Consider the following 19,982-nt stretch of genomic DNA (forward strand, 5'->3'; position numbering starts at 1 on the left):
CCACTCCCTCCCAGGTGAGGCAGGAAACCAGGAGATGACAGCACAGGTGACGAGTCCTGGAGGAAAGACAGAAGATGCAGAAATCATTAAAGGAGAAAACAGCGCCTACAGCGTGCGCTTCATCCCTCAGGAGATGGGACCTCACACCATAAATGTTAAATACCGAGGCCAACACGTCCCCGGGAGCCCCTTCCAGTTCACTGTGGGGCCATTGGGAGAGGGAGGGGCCCACAAAGTTCGAGCAGGTGGAACTGGACTGGACCGAGGAGTGGCAGGAATCCCAGGTAGGCTAGTAACTTTAGGTTCAGCTTCTTCTTTTTGTTGTCTGTCTTGTTTTCTTTCTTTTTCTTCCTCTACCCCATACCCGCTCTCCTGCTTCTTTTTTGTTCTCATCTTCTCTGTGTGTATCAAAGAAGACTTTTGTCTATTGATGACTCTGTACTGTGAAAGGTTTTTATATAGTCGATGCATTTTGCAGTTTACATGACTGACTGTCTGACTGGTGTTGAGCCGGAGATATTTTTCTCCCTCTGTGGTGTTTCAGTTCTTTGGCGGCCAACAATGTCCCCTAATGACTGAGTCGTTATAGCCCAGTATTGGTGAGCGTCATTACCTGTCTTTGATCCCTCCCCTGTGGACTGACGCCTATTGTCCTGGTGGACATGTTTGGGCAGAGATCTCAAAACAGAGTTGTAGATGGATGACAAGTTGTGTCTTAGTCCACCACCCCTATTTAGTGAGGGGTGGTCTATTTCGACAAAAATAGCTTCCTTAACTCCTCTCAGCAATGTTCTCTGGAGAGGATCTGGACTTTACTGTCCTCAAAAGAATGTCCTTTGTCCTTCAGGGGGAGGTGGACTGCTGACTCAGGTCCACTGGGGTTGGCCCTCCTGTGTTGGGCCATGCGTTTGTGGAGCAGCTGTTTTGTTTCCCCAGTGTACAAGCCATTACACTATATTTAATAGCATACAGTACACCACATAACTCCGTGTCTGGGTGTTTTGTCCTTTGGGTACCCAGTCTCTGCTGCAGGGTGTTCTCTGGCTTAAAGTTGACTGGGATATTGTGGTTGGGGAAAATCCTTTTCAGCTTCTCTGATAAACCAGCCATATAAGGGACTAAGTCGTTAGGGGACAATGTTGGCCATCCAAGGACTGAAACCCCACCCAGTGGGATAAATACCTCCTGCCCACCACCAGTCGGACTGAAGCCTCTTGGGTGCGAGGTGAAACATCTTCTACCTAAAACTACGTCCAGGTGCCTTCTAATAAGTTTTTTTTCAGCATACCAAGACCTGGATGACTGAGAATTTGCATGGACATGGTCCCAGGATGATATTTTTTCCTGTATATGGGGCTCAGGGTCATAGGAACAAAACATTTTTGTGAATACACAATGTGTTTTGTTGTTTCTCAGCTGAGTTCAGTATCTGGACCAGAGAAGCTGGAGCTGGAGGTCTCTCCATTGCTGTGGAGGGACCCAGCAAGGCTGAGATCACCTTTGAAGACAGAAAGGACGGGTCCTGTGGAGTCGCCTATGTGGTTCAGGAGCCTGGTGAGACTCTAGATCAGGTTTCTGGCTTACAGAGCTGATGACCTAATGTTTCCATCTTTACTGCTGATTGTTGACACCAGTGGAGGCACCAGCTGTGGCAGCTTTTCCGTCAAATAATCAGAGGTTTTACACAGCCTTACAGTCACAACATATACAGGATTTTACATTTCCTCACCACTTCAAAATGAAATTAGTGAGTAAAAATTTGTCACAACTAATGGTAATGATGAATCTACAAAAAAATATGAGCAGTTACTAGGCTGCTGCATTGTTGAGAGTAGAACAGAAGACAATGAATCCTACAGGAGACGTCTGTTAGAGAGACAGAAAAGATGTTTTTTTGTTTTGCTGTTATGTCCCATCTTCAGGTGATTATGAGGTTTCCATTAAATTCAACGATGAACACATCCCAGACTCTCCGTTCATCGTCCCCATTGCCACTCTGTCAGATGACGCTCGCCGCCTCACCATCACCAGCCTGCAGGTGAGAGCCCTGTGTCTTCACTGGGGCAGATGAAACAGTTCATACAGCAGCAGCTGAGCTCACAGCTATATGAAGCCTCTCTATAAATGCTCCACATTAAACCCCCTGATGTGTCCTTGGCTGGATTAAAGGAGACATTTTCATTTACTATGAATAGATTTATTTTTAGTGCCTTACTGACATGAGTGTATTTTCACGTTCATGTGTGTAAATGTATCTCTGCCTCCTTCCTCATATAACTCCAGCTCTGTGTATTTAACCTCTGACCTTTATGTTAACACCAGTTATTTTACATCTTCTCATGCACCATGTTTAACCTAAGGCTGAGCAGACTTTATTTACACAGGGAAAGATCAGTGTGATTTGCATGAAAATTAACAAAGAAGCTATATAAATCCTCCAAAATATTTCAAGTTGCAACAACAAAAAAGGCAGTTACTTGTAATTATTCACAGATGGATGCTCTATAAGCAGATTATTTGGCCTGAAATTATTTGAGATGGGAACACTGAATTTATAAGATAAGGTGGGAAATGCCTTTTAATGACAATATCACTAATTAACATTAATACCGTTATTCTTCATGGACTGGCACCTCCTTTGAGTCATTTTGTTAAATATAAAGATGATACATCCAGAATGACACGGGCGATTTCTAAAGGATACTGCGATGTTCCATTTAGATGCAGTAGGTTATTCTTGTAAGTTTTAATAGGCCTGAGACTATGGATGTAAATTAGCTGTCGAGCTATTCCTGACACGATGTTGTTATTGATGTTGATCAATGGCTGGGAAGATCACCGTAAGACACCCACGTCAGGAACACTCGCCGGAGGTCATCACGGCAAGGGAAGAGCGCCACAAAAGCATATCAACAGCACAGGAAACTGTCAGCGTTGAACACTTAACGTGTGGCGAAACTCATATAACCAATGTCCAAAAAAAATCAACAGCACAGGAAACTGACAGCATTGAAAATCATTGGCGTAACACAATCCATATACAAACATATACATACAATGCTCTGGCCACAAAGGAGCGTCTGCCAGAGATTTCAATAAGGAAGGAAGGTGATTAGCGTGGATGAGCGTCAGCTGTGTACCACGCCTGGGAGTTAATCAACGGGTGAATGCGTCTCAGCTGTGTTGCCCGCGGGATGAGAGAGCAGGGGAGAGAAAGGAGAAGAGGCAGGTCGCACCGAGAGGACCTGACAGGATCTATTTTGTGTTTTACACTGTTGCGTGGGTTTTTTAGACCAACAGAGGGAGATTGCCGCTTATATCTTTTAATGAACAGACTTCAACCAGTACACGACCTTTTACTCAACCGGAAACATAACATCATATCCTGGGTCAACTTCCGTATCTACTTAAAGAAACAGTCCCCTGTCTTAACTTAACATAATAGTCCTATATGCATTACGCTGCATATACTACATCCCCCTTCTCAAAGTTGTTTTCATTTTTTTTTCCATATATATTGCTCAACCACCTACTAGCTTACTTCAGACTTGAACAATCCTAAACATTTACTGCAATATAAATTTAACTTGACCGAACTATATCTATTTGAGTGACAAATTATCAAAACAAGGAACTTCATTTCACTTCATCTCAAAGTCCCGAAACCTAGCCGGTTGCTTAAGCACCCTTCCACTCCGTGTGCACCGCTCCTGTACCCTTGAGACCTTCTGTTCTGCGTCGTGTGGGCCCAGCAGTGGCGTACAGTCAGTCTCCGCATTTGTTGGTGAGTCCACCTCATTCACAGGGTTCTCATCCTCCGTGGCATGAGCACCAGTGTGTAGGGTTGGCCTCAGGTGCCTTCGATTCCTTCTGAACCTCTGTCCAGCCGGAGTCACAATGTCATAAGACCTGGGTTCAGTCCTTTGTTTCTTCACTTGAGCTGGTTTCCACCCTTGAGGAGTCTCCATATTGACACCCATTCCTGGCTCAAGCACTGATAGTGGCTTTGCATGCTGGTTGTAGTGCCTTTCCTGCATCCTCTGTTGTCTGATTAACCTCCTTTTAACATCGGTAGGGTGCTTAGGCCTGAGTGTAGCAGTGGAAGCTGGAAGCGTACTCCTTAGAACACGCCCCATTAGCATCTCAGCTGGTGAAAGTCCCAAACCTGTTACAGGAGTGTTTCTTAGTGACAGTTGAGCAAGATGTGGATCAGTTTTTGTCTGTTTGGCTTTTTTCAACATGAGTTTGATGGTTCTTATTGTCCTCTCAACCATGCCATTGGACTGTGGGTAGCCTGGACTAGAAAACATCCACTTTATCCCCAATCTTCAAGTAAGCAACGCCTATCAGCGCTAGCAAATGGCACGTGATCGCTGACCACCTCCTTAGGTACTCCATGTCTAGCAAACAGTCCCTTGAGCTTGGCTATGATTGTGTGTGATGTCTTGTCACGAAGCTGCTGGACCTCAGGATACTTTGAAAAGTAGTCCACAGTGAGAAGAAACGATCTCCCATGCAGCTCAAACACATCCATGCCAACTTTGTACCATGGCAGTTCTGGCAGTTCGTGCGCTTTCAGGGGCTCTTTCTGATTCCTTGGCAGGTGCTCTTGACAGGTGTTGCACTTAGCTATCAACTGCTCTATAGTCATAGACATTCCTGGCCAGTATAGATACTTGCGTGCCAGTTCTTTTGTACGCTGTATTCCTTGGTGAGCAGCATGCAGCCTTTGTAGCATTGCCGGTCTCGTTCTTTTGGGGATAATGAAACGATCACCTGTCATCAGAATTCTGTCACTCAGAGCGATAGAGTGTCTGATGGGCCAGTAGACACGCAACTCTGGATCTAGCTGTTTCTTATGCTGTGGCCATTTTTGTAGTGTATTCAGTAGCTTCATTAGCACAGCATCCTCATTAGTGGCCCTTTTCAGCTGTTCTGTCATGTCGCTTCCAGGAGCATCGGGTAGCTGCTAATGCGTGCACTATTCTTTCTTCCATGAGCATGGTCTCATCCTGTGTTTCAGTTGATCCAAACGCTCTGGATAGAGTGTCTGCAATGAACATTTCTTTACCAGGTGTGTATACGACATGCAGGTCGTAGCGTTGTAGCTGCATCAGCATTCTCTGTAGCCTGGCGGGTGCTGCTCCCAGTGATTTCGTGAATATGGCCTCCAGTGGCTTGTGGTCAGACTGGACCACAACTGGCGCTCCAAACACGAACTGGTGGAACTTTCGTGCCGCGAACACCACAGCCAGTAGCTCCTTTTCGATTTGGGCATAATTGCGTTCAGTGTCTGTCAGCGCTCTCGATGCATACGCAACTGGCTGCCCCTCTTGCATTAGGCAGGCTCCCAGACCGTCTTTCGATGCGTCTGCTTGTAAGATGCTTTGTGCCTTGGGATCGAAGAACCTCAGTACTGGAGCTTCTGTGAGTGCCCTTTTGACAGCACTGTATGCTGCTTCGTGCTCATGTGACCAGAGCCACTGTGCATCTCTTCTCAACAGTTGCCTTAATGGGGCAGTCACAGCTGCCTTATTGGGAATGTATTGTGATAGGTATTTGGTCATGCCTAATAACCTCTGAAAACCTTTCCGATCTGACGGAGGTGGCATGTTCACAATAGCATCAACTTTGTTGCCATCTGGTTGGACACCTTTGTGACTGATTATGTGGCCCATGTATTTCACTTCAGTGACTTTGTACTGTACTTTGTCAGGGTTGAACTTTACGTTTAGTTGTTTCGCCCTCTGCATGACCATTTGCAGGATTTCACTGTGTTCATTTTCATCGGCTGCAGCAATGATCATGTCATCAGCTATCACATGGACTCCTTCAATGTCACCAAATGCTTCACTGTTCTTTTGCTGGAACACTTCACTGGCTGATTTTATGCCAAATGGCAGGTGCTTGAATCTGTAGTGTCCCCACGGTGTGTTGAATGTACACAGCCTCGATGACGGCTCGTCAAGCTTTATTTCCCAGTATCTGTCTTTCTCATCCAGTATTGTGAACAGTTTTTTACCAGCCAGTTTGCTTTGCACATCTGAGGGTGTTGGTATGGAGTAGTGCTGTCTTTTCACTGCTTTGTTTAGTTCTCGAGGGTCAAGGCACACCCTGAGAGAACCTGTCTTCTTCTTCGTTATTACCAGGTTATTAACCCACTCTGTAGGCTCTGTTACCCGGGCAATTACCTCAGCCGTTTCAAGGTGATCCAGTGTCTCTTTTAACCTGTCCAAAACTGCAAACGGGATCTTTCCGCAGCCATGGATCACAGGGGTGACACTCGGGTCTGTGTGTATGTGGTGCTCGCCTGGAAATTTCCCCCAGTCCTTCAAATACTTCTGGGAACTGTTTTACCAGCTCCTCTTTGGTGGCAGGCAAGCTGACTTTCATTGCCTAAATACGTTTTACCAGATTCAACTGTTCACATGCTGCTCTTCCCAGTATGGGACATGATGGCTCCCTCGTGACAAAGAACAACAGCCTTGATTCTTGTAGGACCTAAGCGTCTTGATGCTTGATGTTGCATGTCAGATACACACAGCCTGCTGGCTTGATTCTCTCCCCACCATATGCGACTAGCATGGTTTTTGTCTGTCTCATACATAATGCCCCTGGTAGAGTTTTTGCTTGTGAGAGTGGCAGCACGTTTGCATCTGCTCCAGTATCCAATTTGAACTTAATTGGAACGCCTCTTATTTTCATTGTGGCATGCCAGGTTTCCTCGGCTCCCTCTAAGGCATGTACCTTTGTGCAGTGTATCGTGTCCATGAAGAGTGAGTTGACCTTTTGCGTTGCTTGTGCTGATTTTGATTTGCACATTTTTGCATAGTGATTTAACTTTCCACAGGCTCTGCATTTTTCTCCATGGGCAGGACATGCTCTTGGTGCGTGTGCTCCTCCACACCTGTGACATGTTTTTTCACCCCCATACTTGTCTTTTTTCTAATGTGCGAGTGTGGACTTGGCTGCCTTGTTTTTATTGTATTTATGTGTTTTTGCAGCTTCCATTATGGAATGTACTTTGCTGTCCTTTTTTGTAGAGACCATAATGTTCATTTGTTCTTTGGCTATTTCTGCTGCTCTGCAGGTATCTATTGTAGAGGTCAATGTTAGATTTGACTCCCTCAATAGCTTTTCTTTTACACGGTTATCAGTAGCACTGAAGACGATCTTATCTCTGATCATGTCATCTTCCAATGCTCCAAATTCACAATCTTTGCTTTTTTGTCTTAGTTCCATGGCGAACTTGTCAATGGATAGTCCTTCTTGCCATGTATGAGTCCAAAAGTGGTGTCTCTCAAAGATGAGATTTTTCTTTGGTGTGCAATTGGCTCTGAACGCCTGTATTATATCTTGGACGTTAGCATCGCTGTTGCTTGCAACTGCTAATGTGTTGTACACCTCCAGTGCTTCATCTCCCAGCGCATGCAGTAATATCGCCACTTGCACTTTCATGTCTTTTTTTTTCAAGCTCAGCGGCTGTCGTGTACAAGACGTACCATCTTCGCCAGTTTTCGCTGATGTTTCCCGTCAAAACGAGCAAGGAGGGCGGCTTAAACTGCTCCATCTCTCTTTTTTTTTTTTTTTTGTTCGAGATACTCGCTTTCATGCGTCTCGGTCCCGCGACCACAAAACTCACGACCGTTCTGCCACCATGTTGTGTGTTTTACACTGTTGCGTGGGTTTTTTAGACCAACAGAGGGAGATTGCCGCTTATATCTTTTAATGAACAGACTTCAACCAGTACACGACCTTTTACTCAACCGGAAACATAACATCATATCCTGGGTCAACTTCCGTATCTACTTAAAGAAACAGTCCCCTGTCTTAACTTAACATAATAGTCCTATATGCATTACACTGCATATACTACAGGATCCTCCAAAACTATCACCTGATGTTGTAATTTTTGGTTAGATTTGTTAATAGTGGATCAGTCAAAATGCTGACACATTAGTCTGCAAAGCATCAAATAATGAAAAAGGTGCAAGGTGACATCCTCAAATGTCACGTGTCATCTGACCAACAGGCCAAGACCAAAAATATATCAAGTGGATATAAAAGGGATATAAAACAGAGAAAAAACTCTGGGATCACTGGAGAAACTGGAAACAACAAGGGTTTTTGTTGGGTTTTCTGCATCATTCGCCATAATACACACTGTATAGTTCTCACGGTTCAAGTTTATTTCGCCTTCACAGCACAACTGGTAACACTCCATCAGTCGCCGTGGGATAAGTACAAGAGAGAGAATTCCCCAGTCAGTAGTTGTATATAAACTGTCGAAAAGAAAAACAAGTGTCGTAAAAAGAAACAAACTAGAGCTACGACATATACACAGGAATTTGTTACATAGCAAAAAACACACAATTTAACAGGGCTGCTTACCAAAATAAAATAACATGTCTGTCTCTATCAAGAACACAACTCAACAGTTTTTCATTTTGGCCTAAACAATTGCTTAGAAAATAACTGATGGTTAAAGTTACTGCTCATTTATTTTGTGTCAAATGATGAATAATTTACATGACTAATCCTTTCAGTGCTAGCCTCATGCAGTGGCCCTGGAATTACTCTTATACTGTGAAATTTGTTTGTGGATGGGAAATGTGAAACACCAGAGAAACCTAATTTTACCCAGAGGCTCATTTACAGGAGACAGATGTAATCTGTCTTCCCATTCTTCATCAGGAGAGGGATCTGAAAGTGGGGCAGGAGGCCTCCTTTGCTGTGCAGCTGAATGGAGCCAGAGGGCAGATTGATGCTCAGATCCACACACCATCGGGAGCCTTAGAGGAGTGCTACATTACTGAGCTGGACAGTGGTAAGCACCAAGTGGTCAAACTGCCTAGTGGAAGGATTTAATGACAAAATACAGCCTAGTAACTGGCTGGGTCTACTGTATATATTGGGTGCCACAAGGCTCAAGTCTGGGCCCACTAGCTTTTAGTTTTTTCTTCTATACCTCTGCATGCTATTATCCATAAGGACATTCATAATGTTCGTGTCTGTGTATTAAGCTCTATATGTCTGTTTATCTCAAGGGTCTGAGCCCCCTTTACTGTCCTGAAAACTGAAACTGACATCTAAAGGTGATCCAGAATTTCTTTTAAATGTATCAGGAACAAATTGAAATCCTAGTTTACCTAAAAGTAGAATAACTGTAATTGTGTGTTAACTTTTAACTGCAATTATTCATATATGCTACACTGCTGCCAAGACATTCCAGCTCTTCTGTCAATGTTAAGAACATAATTAGGGCTGCATTGTCATTAAAAGAACAATAAAAAGCTCTGAATCTTTTTGTCTCCCAAAGCTACAGAGAAATGCTTTAGCACAGCGCATTGCTAAGGTTTCCCCAGAAATTAGAACAAAGTTTAGATTAGTCTTGTTTGAAGTTTCCGCCCTCATGTCCAGATGGTTTTAGGATTGATTTTAAATATCTGTAATTTCCCATGACATGGACTGGGTGTGGAAAAATAGGAATTCCATTCCTAGGTAAATGTTTTTTCATCATTCATTCATTACTGGAAACATTATTCTCCAGTTTTGTGCTTAACAGTAGACAAATTGTCTGTTTTGAATGTTTACTTTATCTGCTGTGAATTCAGGAAAATACTCTAGCTCACACTTACTGGAATTAAATAATTGGAAGCACATAAATTGAATGACATTTCTATTTTCAATTTGATTACTACCAAATTATATTATTATGAATCAACTTTAAGAAATGAACATTTATAGAAAAAGACTGATTTAAAAAGCTGATGTTATTGTAGAAGGGTAGATCACCACCCGCTTTTGCTTCTAAGACCTCATTCGTTTTCACTGGCATCTCGTGTTTCTGCAGACCAGCATGCTATCAGGTTCATCCCGAGGGAGAATGGCGTTCACTCTATTGATGTTCGTTTCAACGGCAGCCATGTTCCCGGCAGCCCCTTTAAGTTCAGAGTTGGAGAACCAGGACAGGCCGCAGATCCCGGAATGGTGTCTGCTTTTGGACCTGGACTAGAGGGAGGAAACACAGGTATTTAAACACCTTATTTTCAAAGGCATTAATAAAAAGATTAAGTAGAATTTAGTACATCCTTCTCCTCCTTCAGGCGTGGCGTCAGAGTTTATAGTGAACACGTGTAACGCCGGTTCAGGAGCTCTGTCTGTGACCATTGACGGCCCGTCAAAAGTGAAGATGGATTGTCAGGAGTGTCCTGAGGGCTACAAGGTCTCCTACACACCCATGGCTCCTGGAAACTACCTGATCTCCATAAAGTACGGAGGACCCCAGCACATCGTAGGCAGCCCTTTCAAGGCCAAAGTCTCAGGTGGGTCAATGAAGAGAAGCTCTTCAGTAGCTTAAAACTGGGACCTGAAACCAGTCTTCACCCCTGTATTTACAAGCTAACTCGAGATGGGTCTACTACTTTTCAAACCTAACCCCAATGCTATATTTTTGCTTAACATTATCTTTGAAACTAAATAATACAAAATGAAAACAGTGAAAGGAAGCTGGTGTGAGCCTCTCGGGTCCTGACAACCCATCTCCAAAATACAAGAAATTCAATATAAAGGAAAAGAAAAAAGCCACCTCTCACCGCAATCTTGCTAACAACTTAAAAGAATATTGCTTTTCTGACTGGCTTGTTTCATGCTGCAAAGTAAAAAAAAAACTACAGTTGTGCAAAAGTTGAGAATTTTTTTTTTTGAGAAAATTCATGGCATTTATTTTCCAGAGAAATATTACAGGGGTACACACAGATTGTGACAAGTTTGTGCCATGCTGTGTAGTGATGCCCACAAAGTTCATGTACCGACTGATAAGATACACTGATCAGATTAAAGTTTTGAGCTGGAGAACATGAAAACTCTCCTGGAGGTACCGTGCCGCCTTGTACACTTCTGAGCAAGACTCTTGACACACGTGTGTTAAAGTTCTGCAGCATGGTTGCGACTGACGTTTCTCTAAACCTCTCTGCAGGGCCTCGTCTGTCGGGTGGACACAGCCTGCATGAGACATCATCTGTTCTTGTGGAAGCTCTCACCAAGTCTTCAGCCATGGGCAGTGCCTTTGCCTCCTTACCCAAATTCTCCTCAGATGCCAGTAAAGTCATCTCCAGAGGCGGCGGCCTCTCTAAAGCCTTCATAGGTCAGAAGAATGCCTTCATAGTTGACTGCAGCAAAGCAGGTGAGCAGTGACATGAACTAAACATATAAAGACATGAACAAGTCTGGGGCTCACCACTGACAGGTACCCTGTTCTTGACTCCACAGGCACCAACATGCTGATGGTTGGCGTGCACGGGCCAAAGACACCTTGCGAGGAGGTGTACGTGAAACACATGGGCAACAGGATGTACAATGTCACATACACGGTCAAAGAACAGGGCAGCTACATCCTCATCGTCAAATGGGGAGATGAGAACGTCCCCGGCAGCCCCTTCCATGTCACCGTCCCTTAAACCTGAACTGTTGATCTTCATGTCCGTCCCTCCTCTGCAGCTTCTCAGCCGCCAGGATGCACTGAACCCTTGTCACCTTCTGTTCCAGGGGACTATTTCACACTCCATGCCCGAGTTCTCATTTCCTGCTGCATGCAGCAACACAGTTTTATAGGAGTCACATATATTGGAGCACAGCTAAAGAGCCCATGGCATGCTTTTCTTTGTTTTTTGACTTATCTACAATGTTACAACAGTGAATTATCATCTTAGACATAACCTAAAGCACAAAAAAATGAGGTGAGCATATATTCTAGGATTTTGATGCAGAAGCAACTTGGTTTATACACGTCTTTTTTTTAAAACAAAATAAAGTATTATGTGATAGTTTAAGGATTTCCTTGAATGGTCATGATCTCCAGGCCACTGTGTGTTCATGTGAGCTTGCCTGACATCCACGGTCCCATTGTAAAAGCAGAATTTTTTGACTGCTCCTGGTTTTCTGGATATATTTTCCCTCCTGCTGCTGCACTGTGACCAGAGGATGTAGAGGAAAATACAGGGCCAATACAGCCAGCCAGTGAAGCCCCCACGGTAGTTAATGATCAACTGATCAACGCTGGATTCCCTCAGAGCACAGTACCTGTTTGTTCTGACTGCTTGAGGCCAATGTGTCTGCTGCATGTGATGTGTTGCTGGTTAACCAGCGGATTAATGATCCATAATGTTATTGTCGGTGTTACACTACCTGTTGGAATTAGTTTCACTGCTTTGGGCCTGTATGTGGTCATATGGGGGAAGACGCAGCGACCACGGGTTGGATTTATTGACCTTGGAGCTACTTGAAAGGGAGTGATGTTTCCACTACTCAGTGGGATTTAACGGTAAGTTTAAAAAAAAACGCACGTTGCGTGTCTGTTAGTGCCTTGTTTCTGTAACATTGGAGAGAATTGTTGTAAGGCTGGAGAAGTTACTATGTCTGCATTATGCCAGTTAAAATATGGGGTTTCTGAACTACCTGCTTTATTTAGAGTATACATATACCGATGTTTACCTATCTGTGGAGGAGACATTCAGATTAATTAATGCTGTTATGGCTCGTTGTGGTGTTCACTTGTGACACAACACCAGCAGCAGGAGTTGTGCACATTCACGAACTGTTCTCTCATTTTCTGGAAGAGGCTTTCTGGTTTTATCATTCTGAAAAAATTACAGACTGTTTGGCGTTATGAGGGGTGCCAAGCTAATCTAGAGGCAGCCAAGATTAAACATTAAATGGCTGGAAATGTGCATGACATGGGCTCTTTAAAGATGGAGTTTGTTTGTCTGCTGGCATTTTTCATTTTGTCACTTCATTGTTATTCAAAAAAATCACATTTAGACTCATTTAGAACCATGTGGCCTGACACTTAACTACATTATAGATTGTCTGTGCAGATTCTCAGTCATCCAGGTCATAATAAGATGAAAAAACTTGTAAAAATCAACTGTATAACCAGGAACAGGAGAAGCTAGTTTCATGTTTGGTCAAACCCGTGTGAGGGGGTTTCCCCACAGAGCCGCAGAAAGTTATACCGGAGGTTCAGGACACACTGTTCTGGGACTTTACAAAACTCTTTGCTTTGGATTTTATTTATTCTCAGACCTTTTTTCCTCCATTTTATTTTTTGACAGAAAATGGTCTTTTTGTTGAGAGAGCAGGTGATGTTTCTTCTTGGATTGCTTGTTCACAGAAAAATTTAGATTTTTTTTTTTTCAAGAATGAAGTGCAGTGAAACAATCACTTTATTTTGTGAATGATGAAAAAATAAAAAAAACACAGGTGATGTTGCAATGACACAATATTACAGTGACATTTTATAGTGATTTTGTATGTATCAAAAATGAATAAATGAAATTTGAACTGGTTGATATGTTAACCTTCAATCTGGCATAATAATAATAATAATAATAATGTCCAAAATACCATCAGATGTTAGTGTGTATGGAGCATTGTTTCTACATCTACAAGTGTTGCTATAAGGTGAGTATTAAACATTTACTCTCACTAATATTTTAAAGATGTGGCAAACTGGCATCAGTCAAACATCGATGTGCATCTTTTGTACTAGGTTTAAGGGATGTCTGACTGGGTGGGGACCGCATTTATGGAGGACACAGTCATGAGGTAGCAACTTGCCAAGTGAGTCGCTGCCTAATATGATTTTGCATGTACGCTGTCATTGAATATTGTTACCACTTTTACAGTTTTCCATATAAAGCATACAGTATTGTTCAAAATAATAGCTGTACAATGTGACTAACCAGAATAATCCAGGTTTTTAGTATATTTTTTTATTGCTACATGGCAAACAAGTTACCAGTAGGTGCAGTAGATTCTCAGAAAGCAAACAAGACCCAGCATTCATGATATGCACGCTCTTAAGGCTGTGCAATTGGGCAATTAGTTGAAAGGGGTGTGTTCAAAAAAATAGCAGTGTGGCATTCAATCAGTGAGGTCATCAATTTTGTGAAATAACAGGTGTGAATCAGGTGGCCCCTATTTAAGGATGAAGCCAGCACTTGTTGAACATGCATTTGAAAGCCTGAGGAAAATGGGTCGTTCAAGACATTGTTCAGAAGAACAGCGTACTTTGATTAAAAAGTTGATTGGAGAGGGGAAAACCTATAAAGAGGTGCAAAAAATTATAGGCTGTTCAGCTAAAATGATCTCCAATGCCTTAAAATGGAGAGCAAAACCAGAGAGACGTGGAAGAAAACGGAAGACAACCATCAAAATGGATCGAAGAATAACCAGAATGGCAAAGGCCCAGCCAATGATCAGCTCCAGGATGATCAAAGACAGTCTGGAGTTACCTGTAAGTACTGTGACAGTTAGAAGACGTCTGTGTGAAGCTAATCTATTTTCAAGAATCCCCCGCAAAGTCCCTCTGTTAAAAAAAAGGCATGTGCAGAAGAGGTTACAATTTGCCAAAGAACACATCAACTGGCCTAAAGAGAAATGGAGGAACATTTTGTGGACTGATGAGAGTAAAATTGTTCTTTTTGGGTCCAAGGGCCACAGACAGTTTGTGAGACGACCCCCAAACTCTGAATTCAAGCCACAGTACACAGTGAAGACAGTGAAGCATGGTGGTGCAAGCATCATGATATGGGCATGTTTCTCCTACTATGGTGTTGGGCCTATTTATCGCATACCAGGGATCATGGATCAGTTTGCATATGTCAAAATACTTGAAGAGGTCATGTTGCCTTATGCTGAAGAGGACATGCCCTTGAAATGGTTGTTTCAACAAGACAATGACCCCAAACACACTAGTAAACGAGCAAAGTGTTGGTTCCAAACCAACAAAATTAATGTTATGGAGTGGCCAGCCCAATCCCCGGACCTTAATCCAATCGAGAACTTGTGGGGTGATATCAAAAATGCTGTTTCTGAAGCAAAACCAAGAAATGTAAATGAATTGTGGAATGTTGTTAAAGAATCATGGAGTGTAATAACAGCTGAAAGGTGCCACAAGTTGGTTGACTCCATGCCACACAGATGTGAAGCAGTTATAACAAACTGTGGTCATACAACTAAATATTAGTTTAGTGATTCACAGGATTGCTAAATCCTAGAAACAAAAACGTTTGTACAACATAGTTTTGTGTTTGTACAGTCAACGGCAGACACTGCTATTTTTTTGAACACACCCCTTTCAACTAATTGCCCAATTTCACAGCCTTAAGAGCGTGCATATCATGAATGCTGGGTCTTGTTTGCTTTCTGAGAATCTACTGCACCTACTGGTAACTTGTTTGCCATGTAGCAATAAAAAATATACTAAAAACCTGGATTATTCTGGTTAGTCACATTGTACTGCTATTATTTTGAACAATACTGTAGCTTTGTCCGCTGTGTAGATTAGCTTGAAGTGGAACAAGGAGAGAGGTGGAAGATGAGTTACCGTCCTAAACCACCTTAACAACGGTGGAAAGGATGCTTTTTTTAACAACTACAGTAACATGATCACAGAAAATACTGACTTTCTTTTACAAATGGAGATATTGTAATATTAGGCTAGCTGTATGGTAGGTGAAGGACACTTGTAAGTAGTACATTTCTACTGTCTTACAGCTACCATAGAACTACCATAGCCATGCTGTGAAGCCATAGTGGGTGTGGGCATACTCAGGGACCTCAGCCTAATATCAAAATTAAAATGTTTAAGTAAATCAGTCCCGTGCCTTAGTAAAAACAAACAATAAGACCAAACAATTTTAATGAGGTTTAACAAAGACGAATCAGTTTAAGTGAATATACTGAAATTATATTTTATCAAGAGCCTAGAGGTGAACAAAGCCATGTGCAGGAGACCAGTAGGTGGCAGCAGAGCTTCAGACTGACTGAAGCTCAGCAGCTAAAAGAATAAAAGAGAGATGTGGTTGAATCAGCAGGATGAGTGTCTGTGTAAAATGTAGAAATGGGAAACAAAAGAGGAAAGAGAGTAATCTGAGTTCTGAAATTACACCAACAGGAGGAAATGAACCAAAATCTGCTATTATCTCGCTGCTTCTCTTCTCTGTCCATTTCCACAGATTCAGACACACAATGAATAAAATATTAGACCATTTAGTTCAGCTTTGACACCAACAGGTTTGTCTATACAGATGTTACAGTGTGAATCCTGATATCCCACTTGATACTACACCAGTTCAATTGAATTCAGTTTACTTTTATTTGTATAGTGCCAAATTGCAAGAAAGGTCATCTCAGGGCTGTTTACAAAATCAGGTTTAGACCTTACTATTATTATTATTATTATTATTATTGTTATTATTATTATTATTAGTAGTAGTAGTAGTGGTAGCATATAAGAGAGGAGAGAATCATGGGATGCCCCTCAGCCTAGGCCTATAACTAAAGGATGGTCCACCAAAACAAACTTTCCCATTCTGTACCATCTGTTTCTCATGTATTGATGTATACTCTGGAAACCTTCACTGTTTCCAGTGTTGCAGTCAAAGTCTGCCTCCTCCCCCACGGATCCTGTCCCAGCCGGGATAATTAAGGAGGTTATTGACACTATTGGTCCCTCTCTGGTCACATTTATAAATTGCTGCCTAAGGCTGGGCATGGTCCCCACCGCCCTTAAGCATGCGATAGTGAGACCGCTCCTCAAGAAGCCTAACCTTGATCCCTCTCTTCCATCTAATTTCTGCCCAATTTCCCTTTTGCCTTTTCTATCTAAGGTTATGGAAAAATCGTCCTTACCCAGTTTCAGTCCCATCTGGATCGTCCGGATGTTGTCGGTAAGTTTCAATCAGGCTTTAGGCCTTGTCACAGCACTGAATCGGCACTACTGAAGGTCCATAATGACATTACTATGGCCCTTGATGCCAAGCGCCCCATTATTCTAGTTCTTCTAAATTTATCGGCAGCCTTTGACACCGTTGATCATGCAGTTTTGCTCTCCCAGTTGGAACACCGCATTGGCTTGAGAGGCACGGTTCTAAAGTGGTTTACCTCCTTCCTGACCAATAGGACCTTTTCTGTCATGATCGACGATTTCTCCTCCACCCTAGCCCCTCTCACCTCAGGCGTTCCTCAAGTCTCGATTCTGGCCCCGCTACTTTTTTCTTTATATATGTCACCACTTGGTTCAATCATATCAAGGCATATTTTCATTTTATGTGGATGACGTTCAGATTTATGTGCTGCTGATACTAGGCAATTCTAACGCACTTACCCTGCTGCATAATTGTATCCGTGACATTAAACTTTGGCTATCGCAGAATTTCCTTCACTTAAATGAGAGTAAGACAGAGTACATCGTCTTTATCCCTGATTCAGCTGCTGTTGTACCTAGTCTAGGTGCTTTAGCGTTAGCACCTTCATTCACTGATACCATGAAATACCTTGGAGTGATACAGTGCCTTGCGAAAGTATTCGGCCCCTTTGAACTTTGCGACCTTTTGCCACATTTCAGGCTTCAAACATAAAGATATAAAACTGTAATTTTTTGTGAAGAATCGACAACAAGTGGGACACAATCATGAAGTGGAACGAAATTTATTGGATATTTCAAACTTTTTTAACAAATAAAAAACTGAAAAATTGGGCGTGCAAAATTATTCAGCCCCCTTAAGTTAATACTTTGTAGCGCCACCTTTTGCTGCAATTACAGCTGTAAGTCGCTTGGGGTATGTCTCTAACAGTTTTGCACATCAAGAGACTGAAATTTTTGCCCATTCCTCCTTGCAAAACAGCTCAAGCTCAGTGAGGTTGGATGGAGAGCGTTTGTGAACAGCAGTTTTCAGTTCTTTCCACAGATTCTCAATTGGATTCAGGTCTGGACTTTGACTTGGCCATTCTAACACCTGGATATGTGTATTTGTGAACCATTCCATTGTAGATTTTGCTTTATGTTTTGGATCAGTGTCTTGTTGGAAGACAAATCTCCGTCCCAGTATCAGGTCTTTTGCAGACTCCATCAGGTTTCCTTCCAGAATGGTCCTGCATTTGGCTCCATCCATCTTCCCATCAATTATAACCATCTTCCCTGTCCCTGCTGAAGAAAAGCAGGCCCAAACCATGATGCTGCCACCACCATGTTTGACAGTGGGGATGGTGTATTCAGGGTGATGAGCTGTGTTGCTTTTACACCAAACATAACGTTTTGCATTGTTGCCAAAAAGTTCAATTTTGGTTTCATCTGACCAGAGCACCTTCTTCCACATGTTTGGTGTGTCTCCCAGGTGGCTTGTGGCAAACTTTAAACGACACTTTTTATGGATATCTTTAAGAAATGGCTTTCTTCTTGCCACTCTTCCATAAAGGCCAGATTTGTGCAGTATACGACTGATTGTTGTCCTATGGACAGAGTCTCCCACCTCAGCTGTAGATCTCTGCAGTTCATCCAGAGTGATCATGGGCCTCTTGGCTGCATCTCTGATCAGTCTTCTCCTTGTATGAGCTGAAAGTTTAGAGGGACGGCCAGGTCTTGGTAGATTTGCAGTGGTCTGATACTCCTTCCATTTCAATATTATCGCTTGCACAGTGCTCCTTGGGATGTTTAAAGCTTGGGAAATCTTTTTGTATCCAAATCCGGCTTTAAACTTCTCCACAACAGTATCTCGGACCTGCCTGGTGTGTTCCTTGTTCTTCATGATGCTCTCTGCGCTTTAAACGGACCTCTGAGACTATCACAGTGCAGGTGCATTTATACGGAGACTTGATTACACACAGGTGGATTCTATTTATCATCATTAGTCATTTAGGTCAACATTGGATCATTCAGAGATCCTCACTGAACTTCTGGAGAGAGTTTGCTGCACTGAAAGTAAAGGGGCTGAATAATTTTGCACGCCCAATTATTCAGTTTTTTATTTGTTAAAAAAGTTTGAAATATCCAATAAATTTCATTCCACTTCATGATTGTGTCCCACTTGTTGTTGATTCTTCACAAAAAATTACAGTTTTATATCTTTATGTTTGAAGCCTGAAATGTGGCAAAAGGTCGCAAAGTTCAAGGGGGCCGAATACTTTCGCAAGGCACTGTATAAAGCACTTGAACACAGCCGAGGCCAACAAAGTGCTTAACATAAGATACAATTCAAAACATCTAAAAACGTGACAACTACAATATTAAAATACCAATAAAATAACATAAAAGAACCAACATAGCAAAATAACAAAATACTATCAACCAAAACTCAGCCCAAACAGAGTCTCATAGCATATCAAACGCCAAAGCATACAAGTGAGTCTTCAAGTAAGTTTTAAAAATAGCCAACGAGGCGGCCTGCCTGATGTAAAGGGGCAGCGCATTCCATAGCTTAGGAGCCACAATGGAAAACGCTCTGTCCCCTCTGAGTTTACGCCTGGCCCACGGTACCTCAAGCAAGAGCTGGTCAGCTGATCCCTGTCAATGCTCCGTGCAGAGCGCTGCGCTCCTCAGAGCAAATGTCCTTGGTTGTCCCTCGGTCTCGATACAAAAAATGGGGCGATCGTTCTTTTGCCATGTATGGCCCCAGGCTCTGGAACTCCCTACCACCAGAGCTACGGTCCATAACTGAGCTAGTGGCCTTTAAGTCAACTCTAAAAACCCACCTTTTTAGACAGGCCTTTGGTGCCTAACCCGTTCCAGTCTTAACCCGTCTTTTAACTCTTTGTTTTACGCTGTTTGTGTCCTGATATGGAAGATTTTTACTCCTTCTGTTTTTAAAATTTGTGTTTTATTCTGTTTAGGTCTTCTTGTTTTAGTACTGTTTTTTTATTACCATATTCATGTTCTGTTGTGAAGCACTTTGTGCTCCTTTGGAGTTGTAAAGTGCTATATAAATAAACTTTTATTATTATTATTATCTTCACAGATCTGGCTGCCCAGACAAATTGAGTAATTGGGGACAAAGGCCCTTGGTTAGACAGGTGACCAAGAACCAAAGGGTCATTATGAATGAAGTTCAGAGCTCCTTTTTTGAGATGGGAGAACCTTACAAGAAGACAACCATCAGCACAGCACTCCACCAATCAAGCCTCTATGGTAGACTGGCCAGACG

At 42.5% G+C, this 19,982-nt stretch overlaps 1 protein-coding gene across 2 annotated transcripts in view; it reads left to right on the forward strand.

The window, feature by feature from the left end:
* The window catches only part of LOC109974858 (filamin-C-like), a 69,493-nt gene extending 57,661 nt beyond the window's left edge, over window positions 1–11,832 (forward strand). Inside the window, exons 41-48 of one of the 2 annotated variants that reach the window (XM_020625291.1) lie at window positions 15–284; window positions 1,417–1,554; window positions 1,923–2,038; window positions 8,695–8,827; window positions 9,854–10,030; window positions 10,107–10,325; window positions 10,979–11,185; window positions 11,272–11,832. In XM_020625291.1, coding sequence (XP_020480947.1) covers window positions 15–284; window positions 1,417–1,554; window positions 1,923–2,038; window positions 8,695–8,827; window positions 9,854–10,030; window positions 10,107–10,325; window positions 10,979–11,185; window positions 11,272–11,459 — 1,448 coding nt within the window. In that variant the 3' untranslated portion in view covers window positions 11,460–11,832. Of the gene's footprint in view, window positions 1–14; window positions 285–1,416; window positions 1,555–1,922; window positions 2,039–8,694; window positions 8,828–9,853; window positions 10,031–10,106; window positions 10,326–10,978; window positions 11,186–11,271 lie in introns of those variants that run through there. The other variant, XM_020625290.1, reaches the window with a different exon arrangement.
* Window positions 11,833–19,982: the final 8,150 nt, after the last annotated feature.

The sequence above is a fragment of the Monopterus albus genome, unplaced genomic scaffold, assembly GCF_001952655.1.
Source record: "Monopterus albus unplaced genomic scaffold, M_albus_1.0 scaffold351.1, whole genome shotgun sequence".
NCBI classification, from domain to species: domain Eukaryota; kingdom Metazoa; phylum Chordata; class Actinopteri; order Synbranchiformes; family Synbranchidae; genus Monopterus; species Monopterus albus.